Consider the following 25788-nt stretch of genomic DNA (forward strand, 5'->3'; position numbering starts at 1 on the left):
TCAGTAACAACCAGAAGGGTGCAGAGGGAAGCAAATGTAAAGCAGCTTCCTTAGCACAAAGGAGATTTCAGCAGGGGCAAGGGGATTTCTGTAGTCTGGGATGTGCAAAATACAACGCAAAGCCAAAAACATTTACAAATAAATGAATATTAGCATATAAGCAACAGTTTATCAAATTAAATAAAAAACAAACATGAAAGGTGTACATGAGTTTAAGGAGAACCCGGCTGGCCAAGATTAGACTGAAACCAAGCTCTGATAAGAAGGAAGCTGAGATGTGTCTTGAGATAGATTGACAAAGGGCAAGCCATGCAGAACGGAGACTGGTCCAGAGTTAGAGGTTCAGATCATTATTAATATTATTATTGTTATTATTATTATTATTATTATTAAACTCTTGTTGTGTGTACCAGGCATTCAGCTCCGGGCCTTTCCTGTAGTCGTGGGATTGTGGGGGAGGGAGGGAGGAAGCTGCATTTCTCTCTTTACAATTCAAACTGTCAAATAAAATTTACAACAATAAACTCCTGTCATTAGTTCCAACTGTTCAACTTTGCACCATAGGCATGTGGCTGCTATATTATACCTTTATTCAGTTACCATGGTAATACATGCTAAAAGTCTCCATTCTGCTGCTGTGGACCATTTCCTGAAATTTTACTGCAGTTGAGCTGTAGTTTTATGGGTGGAGCATCTGTAATAGCAATCCTCATATTTATATCTCCAATCTGGGATAACATTTACTGGTTCCTTTCTTTACACCCAGACTCAACTGATATAAACCCCACCACAGGTTTACAACTGTTACTATTTTATAAAAAAAAGGGACTTAAAATTGCCTGTTATTTTATTTTTCCTAAACTAGCATTACAGTCTCTTGAACTGTACCAGCTAAAGCATTTGTATTGAAGAGAACATTACTGTACCAACAAACCTACACCACTGATTTACTTATCATCTTGATTTCATAGAAGAGGATTCCCTTATATTATTTAAATGTATTGTGGGATATACTGCAGTGTAAATACGATTAAAAATAAAGTTAAGAGGATTGAAACGGTACAAGAAGTTTATTATTACTTTGTAAACATTAACATTTTTGCTGTGCTGCTAATGGTTAAAAAAGGTTTTAGAAAACAACTCCCTAATAACAAAACACACTCCACCACTATGTTATTATTTACTGCACAAATATTTAAACAACATTCCCAATACTAATGACACGTTACAAGAACAAAACATCCTTACATCATTACTCATCTTGACGTGTTTGTTTATGTTATTAATTGAAACTTGAATGCAATTTGAGGATTTTAATGAGGTGGAACAACTGGAGAGTCACAGTGTTTACAGTACAGTTGGAGTAGTTTTTCATTACCCCCGTTGCTAGGTAACAGTCCTACTCAGATCAGACTTCTTCAAATGCAGTAGACTGCCAATGTTAGAATCAGTTTACCGTACTAATTCTACTCCAAAATCACAGAATTAAACTGAGCAGTATATTATGGTTATTCAATAAAAGGATAATTCAATGGAGCAAGCAGAGGGATGTTTGATGAAGCAGGTAACCATCAGTTGGCTAACTGGCATTGGAAGTTACTGAACCCAGGCGGCAAGGGCCTGAACTCAAGCACCTGACCAGTAGGGGTCGCTAAAGCAAGTTGAACTATGCTAAGCAGATTTTTCCTCCCTATCAGTCAGCTTTCTGTGATTTGAACCACACTCGCATGACTTGTCTTGATTTATTTTTCCATCATAAAAAAATGTGATTATAATAATTTGATGGCTAAAAGTCCCATTTTGGCTGCCTGTCCTGAATGCATCAGTATATCTCTACCTGCACACACTTATCTTTGTTTTTTTTATGCTTTTGTGTGTGCACGTGCGTGTGTGTCTGTATGTGTGTCTGCCTGTGTGTGCGTGTGCAAGCCTGGAGCCTGCCTGTGTGTGCATGTGTGCGTGTCTACCTGTCTGTGTATTTTGAGGTCTTGTGCTTACCATGATGACTGACACTCCGGCTGAGGTGTTACTCTGCTTTGGTGCCGAGTTAAAGTGCTTCTTTAGTTTACCTGTAACTTCTACCTGCATGTTATTCTCCATGGCAGCATCATCCTGCAAGAGCAGCAAAGACAGACTCATCCTCATTAACAAGAGCCACCAAGTTTGCCTGGAGATCCTAGCTGCCTGCATTGGACATACTTCTCCATTCAAATCAGGGGACATCTTTCAATTCTGCTCACCCCACCTACTGTCTCAATGTTTATGTGGGGTCAGTGGAGTTGAAAGTTAATAGTGTCCCATGACTTGAATAAAATGAGGAACTATATTAAAATCAAGATCTCCAAGCAAGCTCGGAGCCTGACAAATACAGATACTGCATAAAGAAATATGATAACTGCATACTGGAGAAACAGAACCCAAACCACTCAGAACGACAGGGAAAATCATATGTCATTATCATAAATGTCATTTAAAAAAAAAAAAAAAAAAAAAAAACAATCAAAAAGATTCTTCTTACTCTTAAACAATTACCAAAGTCCTGTTAAAAATGTCTTTAACTCTGCTTAATCAGAACACAGGACTTTTTGCAGAAAGTAAATCCTTACATTCCAACAAATGGGTGACGTTTAATTTAAGTTTAATAAAATAATAATATAACTTGAATAAACCACTCACAGCCACCCAGGGATGAGCCAGAACTTGCTCTGCTGTGTACCGTGTTTCCATATTGACTTGCAACATCTGACCAATCAGCTCCTGCAAACACAGATTAGGGACCTAATGTTAACCCTCTGACCGGGGTAGTTTCTGAACAACCGCATGTTTTGTTGACGTAGTAAAACGCACTTTCAAAAATCACAACATACTGCAACGGCCTGTGATGTCACACCTAGGATGCTGGGAAATAGACCCTACCGGTACCAGCATATTTATCAAAATTTTCAACAAAAATTACATTTATGATAAAAAAAATACTCATCATAAATCATACCTTGTGAACAACATCCCCTGCCAAAAAATTAACAAATCATTACAGGTGTCAGTACCATGAAAAAGTAAATGGGACTTCACTGAACATATGGACACTCAATTACTGCAAGATAACCCCAGGTTCGGACAGTAGGTACAGTGGATATGATAGTACCAAAGTACCAACAAATATAAAATCCAGCAAGCCCATATTCACATAAATTATTCTGGGATATACAGTCGGTACCACTTAATCAAGACACTGATAAATCAGGATTTCTGCTTAAAAGGGACAGAACTCTGTGAGACAGTTCCTCTCAATACTATTTATGTAGTTTAATTCAGACATGACTTTGTTTAATTGGGATACAGTATTTTCAACTTATAGACTGTTTTTCAGGGCAGGACGGGTTTGCCCTGTGACTTGCGTAAACTGAGGCTCCTGTGATTTCTCAGGCTGCTGTGGCAAAGAAAGTTGCACACTACAGATAAAACAAACAGCAGGTACATGGTAAATAATACACAGTCATGTTGGAGTGATTAGCATTCAGCTCCTGTGGACATGCCTAAAGGACTTACTTTAGCCGAGTCAGTGATGTTGTCCCAGTAGGGAGATGGAAATTCCAACCGTCCCTCAAGTATCTGGTCAAAAAGGTCCTCTTGAAGATTGTTCTCACTGCACAGTGATAAATCAGAGCAGGCAAGGACCATTACACACATAACAATATAAAATGAAAAACCAACACCAGGTTTCTATTGCCTGAGAAATCCACTGCATGGTGGAAGAAGCCACTTTTTCCTTGGCAGCTAACTGGAGCAAAATTCCGGACTTTATTCATACAACTTCATAGCAGCAAAGAAGCTCTTATAATGGAACACAGAATCTCCTGTTCTTAAATAGCTGAAGCATTTACCTTGCTGTTCTAAGGTAAATGCTATAAGGTGTACCTCATTGTTTAACATTTCACTGACTTTAGTAAGATTTTCCTCTATCTTACCATTATCCTCGCACTGTGGGTATCAACATTCTTCATGTTTAAGTTTGTTAGTCTCAGATTTGGGAGACATCCACCAAGACTTTGCCAAGCTTAAATGTACATTATCAATATAACCAAGGCTAATAGCGTTGTGTCTGAATAAACAGGTTTTACTGGAGCTAAAATGAAAAAAAAAAAAAAGATAATCATCAAAATAATGAGGGACTTGTTACTAATTAGGATAGAAAAGTGCTTTCAAGGTCTTGGTTTTTAGCCCTTCAACTACAGAAAGTGTGTGGACTATAAAAGTACTCCAGCAGCTTAAAGGTCTCTCAGACAGGTGCAGACACCAGCAGGTGAGACATTCCAGGATGTCCTGAAAGCATAATCAGGCCTCCTGAGAATGACAGCTGTTAAACAACCAGATCTCAGCTTATTTACATCCCAGTTGCTCAGGATACATTTCCTTCAAATCTATCCTCACTTCAGGCTCCTGAGTGGTGCATCCAGCAAAGGTGCTCCACGCGGATGTGCCCTAAGCCTAGGCATCGCAGGTTCGAGTCCAGGTTATGTCACTGCTGACCGTGACCGGGAGCTCCCAGGGGGAGGCGTACAATTGGCCGAGCGCTGCCCGAGTAGGGAGGGCTTAGGTCAGCAGGGGAATCCACGGCTCACCGCGCATTAGCGACCCCTGTGGCCGACAGGGCGTCTGCGCGTCTGCAGTGGAGCCTCCAGATATGTGTTGTCCTCCGGTCTGGTGGCCTCGCTGTGGATCCCCAGTGTGTAAAATGACAGATTGGCAGGAGCACGTTTTGGAGGACGCGTGCTCCAGCCTCCATTCCCCGAGCCAGCGGGGGGCGGGGGGGTTTGCAAGTGATGGGCCAAGGATATAGGCAATAATTGGGCATACCAAATTGGGGAGAAAAACCGTGGTAAAAAATTGGCGACAACTAAATTTATATTAAAAAAAAAGGTTGGCCAGAGAGCTACCTGTCAACATTACTTGGCTATGCTTTATATTAAATACATTATCATTTAGCAGATTACCTCCAATATTGAACTGGAAAATGGGGATATATGAAGGAAACAAAACCATTTATCTGTGACTTGCAAAATAAATACACTTGCAGTTAACAACCAATTCTATGGAAGCCTCTAGTAACAGAGCGAGCCTTTAAAATGCATCTAGGATATTTTTTATACCCCTATATGATAAACTACAAACCATCTCTTTACACAAAATAGACAGTCTGTAGTATTACATGTTGTCCACTAGAGGTAGGTGTATTAATTTAAGGACCGGGATTGTGTTAACACGATCATACTGAAGTGGGCTTCTAGGACTGTGATCATGCACTTTGTTTTGATGACTTGCAGGGCCACCATACTTTGCAGTACAGGCTTGAAACACATATCATTGCATAGGGGAGAGACTGACGTTCACTGCCTGATAGTTTTTTTTTTTTTTTTTTTTCATGTGATGTCACAGAGAGGCAGTGTCCAAAGGGCAGAGACAGTTTACAGCAGCCCGGCAGACAAAAGCAGAAACAAAAAACAAAACAAATCACAGGAACTTGTTTAGAGCAAATTTTTTTAAAAAAAGGGGAAACAATGTAAATCTGATGTATTTGATTTATAATTACATTAGAACTTGTATTCTGTCTCGTGTGTTTTAATATATGTTTTTGCAACATTTATAAATATCAAGAAATGAGTGGATATAAGCAGATACTATTTCATGAACTAATTTTATCAGGTACATTTCTTTTCCTTATTACTGAGAATTAAGGAATGAATAAGTATTATTTTACATATACATTTATTTTGAGAAAATACATTGAGAGTAGTGTCCATTATTGCTTATAGGCCCTGAGTATAAATGTGTATTATGTCATTGCAATCACTCAGATGAAACAATGTCTTGTAATTTTTCCCCAAACACCAATGTTTTTCAACAAATCTTTCAGGAAGTATTGTAAGGTCCCTCAGTTCATAGAATACTGTAAATGCAGAAATATTTGCGGCCAAAATATTTGGCGAATCACACCCAGAAGACAAATTTCACTCCAGAAATGTTGTCGACCCTTTGCCCTGAAAGTCGTATACTACTTCATAATCTGTATGTACAACATGAAGACCAGATGATGGTTAATATTTCTGTACTTCAGAGACATTTAAAGGTGCTGTATGCAGTGTATAGGCCTACTAATGCAATAATAACTCCAAAACAGAACTGAATGCAAATTCTGATATCATAGTAAATCAACAGAAATACTACTACTAACTTTTTACCAAAGTCTTTAATAGCATCTTAAAACCAAACAATCTATTTTTAAATTTACAACAGAGAGGGTCGCTGAAAAGCTATGTGGAATGTAAAAAAATAGCTACCCACACAGTTTACAGAATTATACTGTACCACAGCAAAACATCAAAATTAATACATTTACAGTAGCTTTTATTTATTATTTAGAAGACAGTCTAAATTGTACCAAGTACAAAGCTACTGTACTGTAAACCAAACTGGAAAAAAATAAATAAATCAAATCCAGTTCTGTATTTTTTGCTGTTTTTTTTTTTTTTTTTTTAAACAGGAATATCACCTGTGACGGTAGTACGGCTTTCCTTAACTGCATTCAATATCCTCGAAAGATACCAGCCTGATATGATCATTTCTTTTCCCAGTTCGTGGAGAACAGACATAAGCCAGTTTGCATGCATTGGCTTTACTGTGGATGTTTTCAGATCCACATCAATATTGGTAATATTGGCTACCTACGCCCTCTAGTGGTCAGATGAATTTTGTACGAGTCAACCATTGGAAGCATTTATATATAGGGAGCATTTCTATATTTATTTTGATACGCAAAGAACGCATATTAAAAGGTTTACAAATATTTCTGTGTTTACAGTAACAAGTTTTTATACTTGTATCTCTAAGCAGAATACATATTAAAAAAAACTAGAAAAAAAGCAGAAAAAATCAACAAAATATTGCACTTAAAAAAAAAAAAATTCTATGGTTTCTGAAGTACTTTATAATGCTCCCCATAGTGTTTTGAAAAAAGGACAGCATTTCTAAGATGCTACTGTAAAAATGATTGGAATTTTTATTGGATGAGAGTCAACTACTGCCAAAAAACACCTGGTCCTGGGGGAGCATCCCACTGTAAAATGCTTGATCCTGAATGGGTTAACAGCATAGGCTATTGCATTGGAGATGTTTTGGCTTCATAGGAAGAACTAGTAATTTAGCCAGGCTTATTAAAGTGAAATCTCAATCTCACATTACCTGCGGAATGGGGGAAACCCACAAAGGAGGATGTAAGTGATGACACCAGCAGCCCAGATATCCACCTTCAGGCCATAGCTGCAGAAATGGAGAGGTGAGGCAGCCATTCAAAACACATCAGACACCAGAACAGGGGCATAAAAATGAACAGGCTCACAGTCACATTCCCCCAGAACTATACAGTTAAACTGAAATACGTTCAAGTTACAGTACTGCTGTTAAATTTGATTTCATTTGGGAGATAAAACACTAAAAAAAAAAAAAGCAGATGTTCTGCTTTGTAGAATAAGACATTTTAGGACGGACAGGTTACCCGGTCAGAACGGTCCCCTGATACTGTGTAGCTAAACAGACGTGGCGCTTTTTTTTTTATCTGCAATTCTTTTTAGCCTGTGCTGCCACCCTAGGAATTGACTTCACAATATCACGGCACTGTTCCATCACAACTATTACATTACAGAAATCAATAAAAGCTCAGCCTGATTAGCCATTTACCTTGTCCCAATAATCAATGGATACTTATAACCGTTTTACTGCCAGGGCAATATCCAGTGTGATTGAATTAGTTATTTACTTATTTAAAACAGGGTTGCTCAGCACAGGCAATTATCATTACGTGCCACCGTTTGCAGCTCAAATAAAACTTAAATTGAGTGACAATTATTCTTAAACAGGCTGACCTGAGGGCTACCTTTTCTGGTTCAGTATTACCCTTGTTTAAAACATTATCTTTTAACTGATTAGCTCCAATATTGAACGAAAGAAAGAAAGAAACAAAACAACTTATGATCTGTGAATTTCAAAGTAAATACATTTGCAGTTAACAACCATTTCCATGAAGGCCTGTTCTCAGTACTGGTACTCACCCAGTTTCTGCAATGATCTCAGGAGCCACATAGGTGGGGGTTCCACAGACTGTATGGAGGGGCCCCTCCACCACAGTGGCCAAGCCAAAATCTCCCAGCTTCAGAGACTTGGTTCCGTCAGGATGCTCACAGACCTGCAGACACATGTGGCAGACCTGGGTCTAGATGCTGTACAGCCCCGTAAGGATGGTATACATTCATTCAAACCGCTAAATAAAAAATAAACGCGAATGATTGCCAGTTGAGGTTGTAACGTGAGTAAGTTGTGTTGGTGTTACAATCTATCAACTCACACAGGGCACAGCTGATTGGATTCTGAATAATTTGCAGCCTATTGTCTGCAGCACCAGCAATTTTTAAGTGTTTGATAGAAGCTAGGACCTATTTATACTACAGCAACTGTCGGGTCTGCAGTAGCAACACTGCAAGCAGGCTAGCAGTCAACGGACCTATCGCTCTATAAGTAAATAATATTTAATTTGTAAAGTGAATGATTGTCAATTGATGTTGAAACGTGAGCGAGTTGTGTTGGTGTAACAATCTAGCAAGTCACATAGGGTGCAGCTGACTGGATTCAGAATAATTTGCAACCAACTGTCCTCAGCACCCAGCTCTCAACCTGTTGGGCATTATATAAGCATTGATGCTAAACTAGTGTGCCAGCACTCAACGGCAGCTCACCAAAGGGTCTAATCACCAAAGGGCCGGTAGTCTACACGAAGACTGGCCAACATGGACCGGCTGCAAAATGTTCTATCCAAGCATCGAACTGAAGGCTCCAACTCCAGACCAGGGGCTATATTTATCAATAGTGCGGAAAAAAAAACATTACTTGAATTCTTTGTATACAGAGTTTAGAATGTTCGCACGCACAATTAAATTCTGATTTATCAATCCTGCTTAAGGCACTTGTATGCACAAAAATTGTTTGCTCGCGGAAATTTGCATAGCCTTATATGGTAAATGTAGCCATTTGTCACGGCTCAGTTTTCTCCGAGTGCCCACACTGCTGTTTTGAGGAATAAGTGAACCGTGGGTTCCGTCTGGCAGTTTAGCCACAGCATTTAGTAGAAGGAGTCGGGCGCCACATGTAACCTGCACATTAATTGAGTGATACCGTGTCATATTCACAAAATTAAAATCTTTCAATGTTGGTGCTTTAATTGCTATTTGGGTGCAGTCTATAATACCAACGATATTGGGAAACCCAGCAATTAAATGAAAACCCCTTTTTATTTCAATCTGCTGTCCATCAGTATAAGGAAACAGAATGTACTGAGGACAAAGGGCAATAATGGAGTCCAAAACCACTGGCATCAGTGCACTAAAGAGGCTTGTGAAATCCCACATGTATCCGATTTTGTACCAGTCGCCAAAAAGACCAAGAGTAGACAGAACTTGTGCAGGAATGGGATGAGTGTGCTTGGTTGGTCTGCATAGCTGAGGTCCCAACATATCGCACAATTCCCATAGGACTTCCTTGGGAAAGCGATATATTTCAAAAGGTGTTTCTGTGCAAAGTAGTCCTAACAATCCCTAAACATTCTCTCTCTCTACGTAAAGCGGCGTTAGCAAGGTCTTCCAAAAGGCGAGATCAGCCATTCAAGTGGTTTACAATTATTCTGTGAACTTATAGTGAAAATATTTATGTGTTAATAGGCTGCACATCTGTTTCTACTTATCGGTATTATATTATTTTGGAATCCACAATGCATGACAGAAAGGACTAACAACAACAACATTGTTTTCTATTTAGTTTGTAATACTCATGGTGGTGATAATCAATATTGCTACCACTGCGTGGACAATAATTATAATATTAGGCTAATTATATAGACACATCAAATTTCAGCTACGAATGTAATTGTTTTTCATTATGCAGTGATGTTGTATTACCCTGAATAATAGGGGGTAGATTTTTTTTCTTGCAGTACTTTGACATGGTTGACCACTCTATTCTCCTGTCCTTCCTTGCTGACCTGCAACTCTCTGGCATTGCTCTTGCCTGGTTCTCCTTCTACCTCGCTGATCACACGTAACGGGTGGCCTGGCATGGCTCATCCTCTGACTCTTGCGCTCTTTTGACAGGTGTCCTCCAAGGCTCAGTCCTGGGACCCCTCCTGTTTTCTCTCTACACCCACTCCCTGGGCCCTCATCTCCTCCTATGGCTTCTCGTATTACTTCTATGCTGATGATGCCCAGAACTACTTCTCCTTTCCCCCCTTTGACCCCAACATTTCCTCCCATATCTCGACCTGCCTCTTGGCCATCTCCTCCTAGATGCACTCGAATCATCTCAAACTCAACCTCTCGAAGTCATACCTCCTTTTCTCCCACCCTCTTCCTCCCCCACCGCTGATCTCTCTATCCCCCTTGAATCCACCATCCTCTCTCCCTCCTCACCCATCAAGAAGCTCAGTGTCACCCTTGACCCCTCCCTCTCTTACTCTCAGCACATCTCTAATCTGGCACACTCCTTTTGCTTCTTATTCAGCAACATATGCAGAATTCCCCCCTTCTTCACTGATACTCCACACAGCTACTGTCCCGCCTTGACTACTGCAACTCCCTCCTGGCCGGCCTCCCTGCCTCTGCCATCCGTCCGCTCCAGTTCATCCAAAACTCTGCTGCTCGCATTCTTTCCTCTTCCCTGTTTCTCCCAAGCTACATCACTGCTCTGTTCTCTGCCCTGGCTCACTATTGCTGCTCGCATCCAATTCAAAACTCTTGTACTTGCCTATCGCTGTCTTGACCTTTATGCTCCCTCCTATCTCCAGACTATTATTTCTGCCTACACCCCCTCTCTCCCAACCTCCGCTCCTCCACCACCAGCAGATTAGCTGTTCCCCCCCCTCCACTTCTAGAGCCCACTCCTTCTCCACCCTTGCCCCTCAGTGGTAGAACCTACCCACAGATATCAGGACTGTCCAGTCCCTTACCACCTTCTGGAACCTCCTCTAGACACACAGGTTCAGCCGGCATCTGTAATCCTCACAACTCTTGACTATACTGGACTATATGCCACCTAATTGCATCAGCTTGTACTTGCACTGAACTGCTCCATACCTTGTCGTATTCTACTATTGCTCTTAATTATAACTACTTCCTGTATCTTGCATTTTACTTTACTCTTATAGGTATCCATATTCACGTTTTTTATAATTGCTCTTATTTGAAATCATTCTCATCCATTTATCATGCTGCTTACTATGTGTTCTTACTGGACTTTACTCATAAAAGCAAATATCTTTACTATAAGTTAAGTGTTCTTAGTCAAACTCGCTCTTACATGTAATTATTTACTGTATTCTATTTTTTTTTGCTCTTATTTGAATTTGATCTTTTGCTGCTGATTTTGCTGCTCTTATCTGTAATGTGATATTCTGAAATGAGATAAAAATAAATAATTCTGACTTTTTTTTTTTAGGGCTTCCAAAAAAAATAAAAGCTATTAATTGACTTGGTTATTGATGTACGAGGTTAAGTAATTAATTCTGTTCTTCCACAATTTTTTTATATACACAATAACCTGTTTATCAGAATATATCATAACACAATAAAACACCAAATCAAAGGCCTACCTTATTGTGTGATAATATATTCCGACTTAAGATACATTACACATCAACAGGGTTTCTGCATTGCGCCACCTGGTGGTCAGTATTGTATGTGTGCTATTCATTATCCAATAGAACAAGGTACATTTGGACTTTCTGCATATCCCTCATTCTCCTTCACCTTAAGCTGCCTGGCACAGAGAAGATGGTGATAATGGCTATTGAGCTGCAGTTTTCACAGCAGTAAATGCAATGGAATACAGAGCTACTCTGAAATCTCCACCCTACAGGTATGATTCTGCAGTGTTAACTTAATGCGATCCACCCAACTTTACTTTTTCTAATCAATACAGTGTGCAATCTGTGACGTGCCTCAATTTCGGGCAGAAAAACAACGGAAATATAGCACTGAAAATATGAATGTTCATCGTTTGCACATTATGCACTAAATCCTATAAAAAGTACCTGTGCTACCCTTATGAAAGCTTACCTTGGTGAATTTATCAGTGTTTTCATACTTTTCCTATGGTTTTTCTTTACTTTTGCCATGGTTTCCTACTGTTTTAACAAGTTTTCACTGTGCTTTACTATACTGGACAATGGGAATACCGTGATGTACCATGATAGATTTTTCTAGAAATGTTTACTATAGTACACCATGGTCTAGTACAGTAAAGCACAGTGAAAGCATGTTAAAACAGTAGGAAAAAATGGCAAAAGTAAAGAAAAACCATGGGGAAAGTATGAAAACACTATGATAAATTCACCATGGTAAGCTTTCATAAGGGTAAAATCAGTAACCTATCCTTCTTTGTTGCAGTTTTTCCCCCCCGTTCCACCTGCTGAACAAGGAACATCTGTTTTATGATATCTTCATATCACCAATCCTCATTTTCCTTTTCAGCTAACAGTTGTTTTAGGTTGAAGGCTGAGTTCCTAAGACCTTGTTCCAGAGTATTGAGTATCTAGTCTGAAATGGCAAGTATGCCTGTAATTCCAGCTGCTCAACATTCATCATGTTTATGGACATACTACTGCTTGGTAGTTAATAAAGTATCCCTGTGATCTACTTTTGGATTTCTTCCTGTACTGCCATATAAAGTACATGACCTGGTTTTGGAGTGAAGTGCTATAGATGCAGTCAAGCATCTAGAAATATTTGAACTTCATACTGAGTTATTTAGTGTAATTTAGGCATGGTACTGGTAAAATAGTCAGAAAACCATAAAGCAAATGTCTTGTCAGACCAAAGTCAAAGTGCACAAAAGTCCTACCGGAACAAACTCAAATCCGACAAAAGTTATTGACAGACATTAGTCAAATGGGCCCCATCAAACAGAACACATTACTGTGCAGCAGATGATTACTGTACTGCAGCTTTTCTTAAAATAAGCCTCTGGTTTCCAAAGCTGTATAATACAGTACACTTAACTATACTGTTTAGGGAGCTTCAGCGTGGTCTACTACCCACCTTCATAGAGTGAGCGTCAAAGACTGTTATAAATGTTATTCATAAGGTTACAACGAAGGCACTTGCTATAAATGATTGTCATCCATTCTGGATACCTCCACCGTTCCACATTTGAATCAAGCAAAATATATTAAAAGTGAGTGTATTAAATAACACAGCCTATTGTACAATTATTACATATCTTCCATTGTTTAAAAATATTTTATGTTAGTGAACTACACAGAAATACAGCAATCACCCCAAGAAAGAAGCTTTACCATTAGAACCACATCAAGAAGATTCAACACCCTGGTGAGCACAAGCCACAACTGAATAATTCAGCTGACTCAGTCATTCACACACCTATCAAATATTATTGAAGAAATGTTTGGGTTTTTTTTGGTTAAGGTTGTGCAGTGCTTGTGTTATTTACTAGAGCGGTGCATTTTCATTTGTAACCAGGTCTGGAAAAGACCCTGCTTTATTAGAGACGGTCTAGCTCTTAAGCCAGAGACACAATGCCCGATGTAATCGTCGCATCTCTGCCTGAGGTCGCGTCGAAAAAAACCCACCTCTGAGAGCATGCATGACACACTGCCCAATGAAATCTTGGGAAGTGTGGCACATTTTTTGAGTTTTTTCCAGGTGTATGGCATAAAACCATAAAACAATGGGGCGATTCAGTAGCCGAAAACGAAAGGGTATGGCAGTAACGTTTCCCATGTTATGTGTTTCTGTGAGCTCATTAAATTACCCCTTGCATGTTTAAATTAGTTACAAACAAAATAGCAATTTCCTTATGTAATTGCAAGAGTTTTATCAAACAATATGCATTCACTTTTTTTTTTTTTAATGAAACAACGAAAATATGCATGCCCCACACGATCGAGAACTACGATGTGACGATACTCGTCGTCAGCCATTTGCATGTGAAATAAAAGATAGACATGCATGTATGTTACATTTAGGGTTCCTGAACTGTCTGTTGCTGTAGTGAATGGTCTAATCAACATTGCAGAGTACACAGTATCCAAACCGTTATCCAGATGTGGCTGCACATATGTGTTGTTGTACTTTATAGGGATGCATTTTGGCATTTAGTGTCATATAACCTAACGCAGTGAACTCATTGGTTGAGTTCCTGCTAGTGGAGTTGCGTTGCAAAATATTTAACATGTTTAAACTTTGCAAGACGATTGAAATCGATCGCCCGATCCTGTAAAATCGCATTGCAAAACATAACACACTGCCCGATGTGAATGCAAAATCGTGTGTCCAGAGCTTTATTCTCTACCATTTTAACAGCCGGGGGGGGTTTTACAAATAACATAAAAAAAGATTGTGGGAGTTGCATTTCAGTTTTGACCTCCACTAACTGACAGAAGTGGGGTGCTGAGATTTAACAGCTGGTTTTTTTTTTTTTTTTTACCTGCCAGTTGCCAATTACAATGCAACATTTTAATGAAGTCTTAATTGATACCACTCCCATGGGTTGGAAGGTGAAAACCACTGTACAATACTGCCGAAATATGAAACTAATGCAGTATTATATAGTGCAAGAGCTCTCTTCCACCATTCCATGCATGTGCCTACCAGTAGGTTCTCAGGTTTGATGTCCCTGTGAACGATATTCAGACAGTGCAGGTATTTGAGAGCGCCGGCTAAATTGTACACCATGGCACTGGCATCCCTCTCTGTGTACTTAGTCGAGGATGTGATGGCATCAAAAAGGTCTCCACCCTTTAGAAAAAATAAACAAATAAATGAAATACTGTTTAAATGACAAGTGTCACTTGTCATGTACTCCTTGTCGAGTAGCGAATCTATCCTGTAATCATGTCTGTTCCCTGTATTATAATTTACAGAATATTTCATGTGAATTTTTGGAATCATATTACTGTCTTGTTTTGTTACACTAATGCTGAACAATACAACCCTGATTAGAGGGCATTACCAACTGGCAGTTGACTGCATGAGAAATTTAGACAAAGTCAGCTGCCAAGGCAACGCACGACAATTACGATTAAGATTAATTAGAAACTGGTAAACAATGCATTTATTGCTTTTTTTTTTTTTTTTTTTTTTTTTTTTTTTTTTTTAATTTAGTGACCAGTTATTATTTGTATTTATTTCCACCCAATCTGGAATGTCCACTTATGTTTTTTTTTCTCCTCAACACAGCGAGACCCCACACAGCACAAATGTTCCGAGGGCATGTGAGCTTCCTCCGATCTCACAAGCCTAAAGCCAGAATCGCTTTTACACCGAGCAATCCAGAGCAGAGGTGGACAGGCTCCCGATCTCGGAGAACAGAGACCAGCCCTGCCTCTTATCCACGCTGAATGTGGTCTGTCCAGTAGGGTTCACTGTTGCACGATGGTTTCCATTCCCCCACCCAGGGAGCGTCAGAGCCAATGTGACACCCCCTCAGCGTCCCCAGCAAAGTTCAGCCTCTATGCAAAACCTTGACGCGAACTGACGCCATCCAAGCAGTGCGACTCATCCTGCGCTCCCAGCGGCAGCGCTTTAACTGGATGACTCGGGGACCTCCCGGATTTACTTCTATTTTAAACATATACCTTTCCAATGTTTTGATTCCCATTTTTTTGAAGTTAGACATTCTCGGCAGTCATATACCGTGTGGCAGCGCCCTGAAGCAGAGCTTCCTGCTTGATGGATGAACACTTTTCAAAGTCCTCATAATAGGGCAATATAGCCGGTAAATGCAATTTAGGTCATCTGTTGCATTAGATTCCTCAGGCCAGCCCGCTCACCTTCACCAGCTCCATGACCAGGTAGAGCTCTGCCGCAGTGTCCAGCTCCTCGACCAGCATGATGATGTTGGGGTGCTTCACCCTTCGCAGCACTGCCACTTCGTTCTCAATAAGGTGCTCCTGTTCGGATGCAAATCAAACCCAAACCTTGATAATCATGCACACTGTTCCCAAAACGAATGTGTGACAAATAGAAGCAGAGCTAAGAGATGTATTGATCTGGTGCCAGCACAGTTATTTATTCCAAGTACTTGAGGCTGAAAGAAAAACATGTTTTACCCGTTGAACCAGTAAATGTGATGAGAGCCCCAGCATCATGTATTGAAAACAGACTTCACCCGGATGATGGAGCAGACAGAAATGAGCTATAATTTAAAGGTGTTTTAAGTGGAAAGCCCATGTGTCAGCACACAGTAGTCAGAGCTTTGTAAATCTAGCATTAAGTTACCAGATGGTACAAACAGATCAATAAATCACAGAGAGGTGCCAACACATTCCCCCCAAAAAATCAAATCAATCAATACGTTATTCTGAAGGGGCGGACAGGCTGAAGTGCAGTTCAAGACTATTTTTAAAGAAAGCGCCTTCAATGTCAGATGTAGCAGATAAGGCCCATGGCCCTGTGATAATTAGTGGAGATGCTGAACTATTAAAAGGTCTACAGTACAAAGTAATTGTTTAAAACTTATTAACCATCCTTTCAAGCATTGTGATAAAAGAAGGATCAAAATTCCTGAAAACTTTAAACTTATTTTAAATACCCTCTCTGTTTCAAGGCAAATGGCCTTCTCGCTTGATCAGTCTTTAGCCTATTGAATCTCATTAATAAAAGTTTTCTGAATTTGGAAAATATTTAGTTTCAGGGGCTCATTCTAATAACGATTGCTCTTAAACAATGGTTTATTTTCCAGTCAGTTAAAATATTGACATTACTATTAATAATAATGTCAGTGTGTAAGATTTAGAGTAAAATAAAAAAATGCAGTATTGAATCTTATGTAGACTTGTAGAACTGGTGTCTCGTTTTGGTATTTCGAATTCTTTCTGTGACTTCTTTTACGCGTCAAGGCCTAAAGCAAAGCAATGCAATGCTGTAACAAGTACTGGTAAACCACTCCAGCAAAGGTTGGCTATAACTCTATATGCACCTGATAAGGTATGGTGTGGAAACGATTGATGGTTTTGTGGTCTGTCTACTGGGTGATTCAAACCCTTGCCTAAGGCCCTTATTTGTTCTACACTGTGAGACCTTAACACTAAAACTTGGCCCCAAGCCATGCATTCATATGATTAACATATTAAAGTTATTTCAACAATTGCTTTCACGCACCAATATCCTTGTGTTCAGTAACTGAAATTCACATACCTTTCCACTACATTTGGCTTTATCAATTATCTTCAGGGCAAACTCCTTACCAGTGGACCTAAATGACAAAAAAAAAAAGGCAGACAGTACTGAAGCACTTTATCAACTGTTATGATTTCAGGTTTGGTACCTTAAGTATGGTGAACAAAAGGGTTGCTATTAAAAATAAATGAATACAGTATATAGTTTTAGAAAATAAATGTTTAAATCTCTGAACTAAAATGAAGAATTCTACATATCAGAAATGATGGTTTGTGTTTTTGTACAGTAGAAGTCAGTTTTATCTGTACAAATGTTTCATAAAGATATGATTAGTTATTAACCACATTTCTTAAAGACCGTCACTGACCCGTTTTCTGTATGTTTATATATATGTTTGTATTTTTTGGGGGGGGTTTTTGGACAAAGTACAGTCCAATATTTATATCACTAAAGTTTATTTTAAAGCTGAAAATCTTAATAAGGCTGCTGTAAAATATGAAAATCCACAGTATCAGTGATCTCTTCATAAGAATATAAGAAAGTTTACAAACGAGAGGAGGCCATTCGGCCCATCTTGCTCGTTTGGTTGTTAGTAGCTTATTGATCCCAAAATCTCATCAAGCAGCTTCTTGAAGGATCCCAGGGTGTCAGCTTCAACAACATTACTGGGGAGTTGATTCCAGACCCTCACAATTCTCTGTGTAAAAAAGTGTCTCCTATTTTCTGTTCTGAATGCCCCTTTTTCTAAACTCCATTTGCGACCCCCGGTCCTCGTTTCTTTTTTCAGGCTGAAAAAGTCCCTTGGGTCGACACTGTCAATACCTTTTAGAATTTTGAATGCTTGAATTAGGTCGCCACGTAGTCGTCTTTGTTCAAGACTGAACAGATTCAATTCTTTTAGCCTGTCTGCATATGACATGCCTTTTAAGCCCGGAATAATTCTGGTCGCTCTTCTTTGCACTCTTTCTAGAGCAGCAATATCTTTTTTATAGCGAGGTGACCAGAACTGCACACAATATTCAAGATGAGGTCTTACTAGTGCATTGTACAGTTTTAACATTACTTCCCTTGATTTAAATTCAACACTTTTCACAATGTATCCGAGCATCTTGTTAGCCTTTTTTATAGCTTCCCCACATTGTCTAGATGAAGACATTTCTGGGTCAACAAAAACTCCTAGGTCTTTTTCATAGATTCCTTCTCCAATTTCAGTATCTCCCATATGATATTTATAATGTACATTTTTATTTCCTGCGTGCAGTACCTTACACTTTTCTCTATTAAATGTCATTTGCCATGTGTCTGCTCAGTTCTGAATCTTGTCTAGATCATTTTGAATGACCTTTGCTGCTGCAACAGTGTTTGCCACTCCTCCTACTTTTGTGTCATCTGCAAATTTAACAAGTTTGCTTACTATACCAGAATCTAAATCATTAATGTAGATTAGGAATAGCAGAGGACCTAATACTGATCCCTGTGGTACACCACTGGTTACCACACTCCATTCTGAGGTTTTTCCTCTAATCAGTACTTTCTGTTTTCTACATGTTAACCACTCCCTAATCCATGTACATGTGTTTCCTTGAATCCCAGCTGCGTTCAGTTTGAGAATTAATCTTTTGTGCGGGACTTTGTCAAAAGCTTTCTGGAAATCTAAATAAACCATGTCATATGCTTTGCAATTATCCATTATCGATGTTGCATCCTCAAAAAAATCAAGCAAGTTAGTTAGACACGATCTCCCTTTCCTAAAACAATGCTGACTGTCTCCCAGGACCCTGTTACCATATAGGTAATTTTCCATTTTGGATCTTATTATAGTTTCCATAAGTTTGCATATAATAGAAGTCAGGCTTACTGGTCTGTAGTTACCTGGTTCAGTTTTGTTTCCCTTTTTGTGGATCGGTATTACGTTTGCAATTTCCCAGTCTGTCGGTACCACCCCTGTGTCAAGAGACTGCTGCATGATCTTGGTTAGCGGTTTGTAAATTACTTCTTTCATTTCTTTGAGTACTACTGGGAGGATCTCATCCGGCCCAGGGGATTTGTTTATTTTAAGAGCTCCTAGCCCCTTTAACACTTCTGCCTCAGTTATGCTAAAGTTATTTAAAACTGGATAGGAACTGGATGACATGCACTGGATGACATGTGGGGCATGTTGTCAGTATCTTCCTTTGTAAAAACTTGTGAAAAGTAATCATTTAATATATTTGCTATTTTTTTTTCTTCATCTACGATTTTGCCATTTGTATCTCTTAAACATTTAACCTCCTCTTTGAATGTTCGCTTGCTGTTGTAATATTGGAAAAACAAACATTTCTGGCTGTTTGCTTTTAAGATGTTGTCATAAATATCACTTCTGGGGCATTAACAGAGTTAAAGTGGCTGTTTTTAGAGACCACTGAAATAGACGCTATCTTATATCCAGCGCGGACCTGCTTCTGCTCAATTTCACAGGTACACTGAAAGCGATAAACTCAGGGTGGGACAAATCACTTTGTATGCTGGTGGCCATTTGGCCACTAGCTTTCAAAAACTGGGGGCCCAAGTGATCTTTTATAGTGGCCAACATTTTCAAATGGGGACAATATGAGGAGACGTGTATATTTTGCACACACACATTGTTTTTGCATGCTTTGTTTTCATGTGTTTTTTTATTATCTTGAAATCGTGGGAGGGGAACTATATACAATCAAGAACTAATTACATAAAATTCCAGGGAACTATATACATTAAATGCCAGGAAATAGAACTATATCAAATGACAGGGAAGACACCTTGTGGAAGGGGTGTGGGTAATTCACTTACTAGGAGACAGACAGGTGTACTTGAAAACACCACACAGGTGCCCAGTTTTATTTTCAAACAGTTCTTGCTTTTTCCGGCAGAGGGCACTGTTGACCATGGGCTGCCTATCAACGATGATAGACAGCACCACGAAAATACCACAGCTGGTACGTGAACAGCAAGTGCACTCGCAGGTGCTCAAAGAAATAATAATGAAAACAGAAGGCGAAAAGAACAAGGGAAAATAAAACAGTAATAAAACTACCTTTTCTTGCCAACACAGAAAGATCAGGTCCCAGGTCCGTGACATCATCTGCATGCGCCACTAACAACGCCTCTGGTTGTAACCAAGGCTTTAAGAGATTGATATGGTAAATGTGTTTCTCTGTCCGTCGCTCCGGCTGGCAGATTTCATAGTCCACCTTCCCAACCTGGCGTGTAACCTCAAAGGGTCCTTGCCACTTAGCCAAGAGTTTCGACTCAGAACTGGGTAATAACAGAAGTACCTTATCCCCCGGCTGAAATGTGCGCAACCGGGCTCCTCCGGACATAGATCGGAGGGGAATTGCCTCTGGATAACGCGTAGCGTAATCCAGAATGACAAGTAGGTGGGTGTATCCTGCTGCACTCCTTTCTAATGGCCCAACTATGTCCATCCCAATACGCTCAAACGGAGCTTCCACTAGGGGCAAAGGCACCAGTGGGGCTCATGGAACGGCTCTAGGGCTGGCCTTCTGACATTCCCCACAACGCTCACAAAACCGCTTAACATCGCCATCCAGCCCCAGCCAGAAGAACCGTGACACAAGCCTTGCTTTAGTTTTATCCCTTCCCAAATGACCAGACAGTGGAATAGCGTGAGCCAGCTGCAACAAATCCTCCTTAAAGGGCTGAGGAATTAGCAACTGATGACGCACTTCACCGGTCTGGGGTAATTTATCAACACGGTACAGTAGGTCTCGATCAATTTCAAAGTGGGGGTACGTGGCGGCGCGTCTGGGTTCGACCACCCGACCATTAACCACCGCCGCTTGGTCAAAGAGCCTGCCCAGCACGTCGTCACGCCCTTGCTCGAGTCGGAAGTCACGGGAGCAAGCTAAGAAATCAGCTCCCATGGCTTCCAACTCGGGGTCAGGTCGGTCCCGAGCAGAGGCAGCCGAGCCAGACCCCTGCCCTGGCTCTGCGACCTCTCCCCCAGACTCTTCACCAACCGCCCCCACCTGAAACTTCTCCGACTCCCTCCATTGCCAGCCCTCATTCTTGGCGATCCGGCGCTCCCGTTTAGTTTTACGGGGTTTAAATCTATGGCAAAACCACTCTGGATCGCGAAAGGGAAAAATCTCTCCAATTACTTCCTCTTTCTTAGCCAATAAAGAAGACGGGGCTGTCAGAGCAGCCAACCAATCTTTAAACTGCTCACAGTCCCGTCCCAGAACTACTGGTACCGGCAATCGAGGACATAATCCTACCTTCACCTGCGTCACCTGCTGGCCAATAGTCATACACACATTGATCTTGGGATAGGAGCGGACAACCCCATGAATACATTTAATATGCACCCGTCCCAATATGCGTTTATGCCCCGGTGAGACTAGGCTCTCCTGTACCAGAGACTGACTACACCCTGAGTCCAGGAGAGCCTGGGTTTTTGTACCATCCACTATCACAGGAATAACAAAACCCGTGTGCTGAAGTGACTGAGGTAATTGAATGCGCCTACCTGGTCGGCTGAGGTCACACTCCATCACGGGGCAGTCCCGGGAGAGGTGGCCCACCTACCTGCACGTCCAACACCTCGGTGGGCTGGTTTCTCTCCCCGAAGTTTTGGAAAGAGGGGGAAACACTGGAGTCATAAAAGGGGCTCGCCGATAAGGCGTCCGCGCGAGACCCCGGTCCGACACTGCAGCAGCCCGTGGGTATCCCCACCCTGCCCCAGTACCCGGGCCGGGAGCTCCCGCCGACACCCCCCGACCAAATCCTAGACTACCCCTTCCCCCCAGTCCCTTCGCCCTTTCCGGGGCCAGTTGAGGGGACGATCCAGTAGCCGCACTCCTCCCGGGCAGTTTCGCGGGCGTTGGTTCCGCTGCCTGGTACCGCTCGGCAAGTTCGACCGCCCGGTCCAGCGTGTCTGGTGCCTGCCGCTGGACCCACAGCCGAGGTTCCGGGGCTAGACATTCCAGGAAGCGCTCCACCACGATCATCTCCACCACCCTGGCTTTGGTGTTCAGCTCCGGGTTCAACCAACCCAGGGCATAATCCTTCAGACGGTGGGCGATGGCTCTTGGGTGCTCCCCTAGCGCAAACTGCTCCTCTCGGAATTTCTTCCGATAGCCCTCCGGTGTGGCCCCCACGCGATTAAGGATTTTCAGCGTGGGGTAATCCATCATCCGATCCGGGGACAGCGTTCTCGCTGCTTCTTGCGCCTCCCCCGTGAGCTGAGGAAGCAGGTAACTAGCCCACTGGGCTGGATCCCACCCGGCTACAAATAAAAGGTGCTGCACTCGGCAGCATTATCCCGGTCGTCGCTACCCGCACGACCCGGATCACCGTCCTACTCTGTAGGCTAACTAGCCTGTTCTGTCACAATACGCCGGGGTCTGCCCAAGGGTTCCCCGCTCTCCCTGTCTCGCTATGAAATTTTCTCTTTGTTTTGCCTGATTCCCGGTCCTGGATCAGAGCTTCCGCACTCTCGGTGCGTCTAAGTGGGCAGACCTGAGGAAACAACGGAGCGTTAATTTATAGGGCTAACAATCTCCCAAGACGCACCTCTCAGCCATTCAGAGAGGGGGAAAGTCTACACACCCACTTTTCCACCTCCCCGTGTCACTGCCATGACTCGCAGGCGGTTGTTGGGCGACTGCCGCCCTCTTCCTGCAGCCCGTGAACACGCCAGCAGAGTCAGCACAGATCTCTCCCTGTTACACACCTACATAAAAAAATCCAGGGAAATGAACACATTTCTTTATTTTTCAGTTACTGTCATAGACAAGCTGGCTAAAATACTAACACTCTGTTCCTCCTCATCTTCAGTTACATTCTCCTTTTCATGGAGTTGGACAGATGTGGATTTTCCAAATCCAAATGCAAATAGATTTGACTGTTACTTCAGTTTCTTACTAAGAGATATTTTTAGATTGTTTTATTTTCGATGCCGTGTAAGCTAATAAGAACATAAGAACATAAGAAAGTTTACAAACGAGAGGAGGCCATTCGGCCCATCTTGCTCGTTTGGTTGTTAGTAGCTTATTGATCCCAAAATCTCATCAAGCAGCTTCTTGAAGGATCCCAGGGTGTCAGCTTCAACAACATTACTGGGGAGTTGATTCCAGACCCTCACAATTCTCTGTGTAAAAAAGTGTCTCCTATTTTCTGTTCTGAATGCCCCTTTTTCTAAACTCCATTTGTGACCCCTGGTCCTTGTTTCTTTTTTCAGGTTGAAAAAGTCCCTTGGGTCGACACTGTCAATACCTTTTAGAATTTTGAATGCTTGAATTAGGTCGCCACGTAGTCGTCTTTGTTCAAGACTGAACAGATTCAATTATTTTATCTTCCTCTATGATTTTGCCATTTGTATCTCTTAAACATTTAATCTCCTCTTTGAATGTTCTCTTGCTGTTGTAATATTGGAAAAACATTTTGGAATTGGTTTTAGCTCCCTTAGCAATGTTCATTTCTATTTCTCTCTTGGCCTTTCTAACTTCCTTTTTGACTTGCATTTGCAGTTCTGTGTACTCTTTCTGCGTACTTTCTTTTTGGTCCTTTTTTAATGCTCTGTAAAGTGCCTTTTTTCGCTGAATATTTTTTTTAATTGATCTATTAAACCATTTTGGCAATTTAGTTTTACATTTAGATTTGTCTACTTTAGGGATGTAATTGTTTTGTGCCTCTAGTACTACGTTTTTGAAGAACAACCATCCTTCTTCTGTGGGTGTTTTCTCTATTTTACTCCAATCTACTTCTGTTAGTCTCTGTTTCATACCTTCATAGTTTGCTTTTCTAAAATTGTAAACCTTAGCTTTAGTCTTTACTTTTGAGGATTTAAAAAACACTTCAAATGAGACCATGTTGTGGTCTGAGTTTGCCAGTGGTTCTCTGACCTCTGTTTTAGTTATTCTATCTTCGTTATTTGAAAAGACTAAATCAAGGTATGCCTCCCCTCTAGTGGGTGCCTTCACAAATTGTGTTAGGAAGCAGTCATTTGTCATTTCCACCATTTCTATTTCATCCTTCGCGCTACCCACCGGGTTTTCCCATTTTATTTGGGGGAAGTTGAAATCCCCCATTAGTATGGCTTCTCCTTTGCTACACACATTTCTAATGTCATTGTATAACAGATTATTGTGCTCACCGTCTGAATCTGGCGGTCTATAGCATGCTCCTATTATTATGCCCTTTGAATTTTTGTCTGTTATTCTGACCCATATTGATTCGGTTTTATTTTCTTTGTCCAGGTTTAACACCTGGGCTTCAAGACTGTTTCTTATGTATAGCGCTACCCCTCCTCCTCGTCTGTCCTGCCTGTCTTTCCTATACAGTGTATACCCACAAATATTATATTCGTCCCCATCACTCTCAGATAACCACGTTTCTGTAACACCTATCACATCATAGTTACCTGTTAGTGCAGTAGCTTCAAGTTCTAGAATTTTGTTTCTGATACTTCTAGCATTTAGATAAATACATTTAATGGTTGTCTTACCTGAGTTGTTGTTCTTGTTTTGATGCGGTCTCCCTTCTGTTTTTTTGTTGATTTCTCCCCCCTTCCTTTCTAGTTTAAATGCTTCCGAACCTGCTCGAGGATCTTTTCTCCAAGTAGACTAGTTCCCTTGTTATTTAAGTGCAGTCCATCCCGTCTATACAGATAGTCCTCGTTGTAGAATGTGGTCCAATGATCAAGATAGGTGAAGCCTTCCCGTGTGCACCACGTCTTCAGCCATGCGTTTTGATTAATTATTTCCAGCTGTCCATATGGTCCTTTGCAAGGTGCGGGTAGTATACCAGAAAATACCACAGTTTTGGTTTTCTCTTTTAATTTCCTTCCTAGCTCTCTGAATTTGTTTTGCAGGGATTTTGGTCTGTCTCTTCCAATGTTGTTTGTACCGATGTGGACGACTACTACCGGGTCGTCTCCTGTTCGTTCTAGGAGCCTGTCCACGTTCTCAGTGATGTGCTTGACCGAGGCTCCCGGAAGGCAGCACACTGTTGTAGTAAGGGGGTCCAAACTGCGAACTGAACTTGCTGTGTTTCTCAATATGGAGTCCCCAACAATCATGACCTCCCTTCTTTTTGCTGTCTGGTCACCACTGTCAATAGGGTCCTGGATGTTGTTCCTTTCATTCTCTTGTTGTTGGTTCTGCTCATCAAAATTCTGAAGTGACTCAAATCTGTTGGTTGTTTTGATTTCTGGTGGTGGTGTTTGACGAAGTTTCTTTTTTTCCCTGCTTCTGCCTACCTGAACCCAGCTGTTCTGACCTTCTATCTCCCTGGTGGCTTTCAGTCTGTTAGGGGTGATGCAGACTTCCATGAATTGTGGGTGTGCCAGTTCCTCAAGATCCTGTTGCTGTCTCACTTCTTCCAGCTCCATTTCTAGCATACTTACTAGTTTATGCAAATCCTGGATCGTGCGGCACTTTACGCACACTTGGTTTAGCTCCGCTGGGTTTTCTCGGATTTCCCACATCAAGCAGGTGTCACAGATTACTGGCTTGAAGACCATGTTGAGGGTTTTTTTTTTTGAAGTTTAGTTTCTTCTGCAGCTGTCAACCTG

At 41.1% G+C, this 25788-nt stretch overlaps 1 protein-coding gene across 10 annotated transcripts in view; it reads right to left on the reverse strand.

The window, feature by feature from the left end:
* LOC121296815 (serine/threonine-protein kinase DCLK2-like) overlaps positions 1–25788 on the reverse strand; it is a 109025-nt gene that overhangs the window by 4076 nt on the left and 79161 nt on the right. For 8 of the 10 annotated variants that reach the window (XM_041222696.1, XM_041222686.1, XM_041222660.1 and 5 more), the window contains 8 exons: positions 17253–17310; positions 15887–16006; positions 14706–14852; positions 8106–8239; positions 7240–7317; positions 3550–3646; positions 2677–2757; positions 1999–2112 (listed from right to left, as the gene is read on the reverse strand). In XM_041222696.1, the coding sequence (XP_041078630.1) occupies positions 1999–2112; positions 2677–2757; positions 3550–3646; positions 7240–7317; positions 8106–8239; positions 14706–14852; positions 15887–16006; positions 17253–17310 (829 nt within the window). Of the gene's footprint in view, positions 1–410; positions 498–1998; positions 2113–2676; positions 2758–3549; positions 3647–7239; positions 7318–8105; positions 8240–14705; positions 14853–15886; positions 16007–17252; positions 17311–25788 lie in introns of all 10 variants that reach the window. The other 2 variants (XR_005947109.1, XM_041222705.1) reach the window with 2 other exon arrangements.

This window comes from Polyodon spathula, chromosome 2 (genome assembly GCF_017654505.1).
Source record: "Polyodon spathula isolate WHYD16114869_AA chromosome 2, ASM1765450v1, whole genome shotgun sequence".
NCBI classification, from domain to species: domain Eukaryota; kingdom Metazoa; phylum Chordata; class Actinopteri; order Acipenseriformes; family Polyodontidae; genus Polyodon; species Polyodon spathula.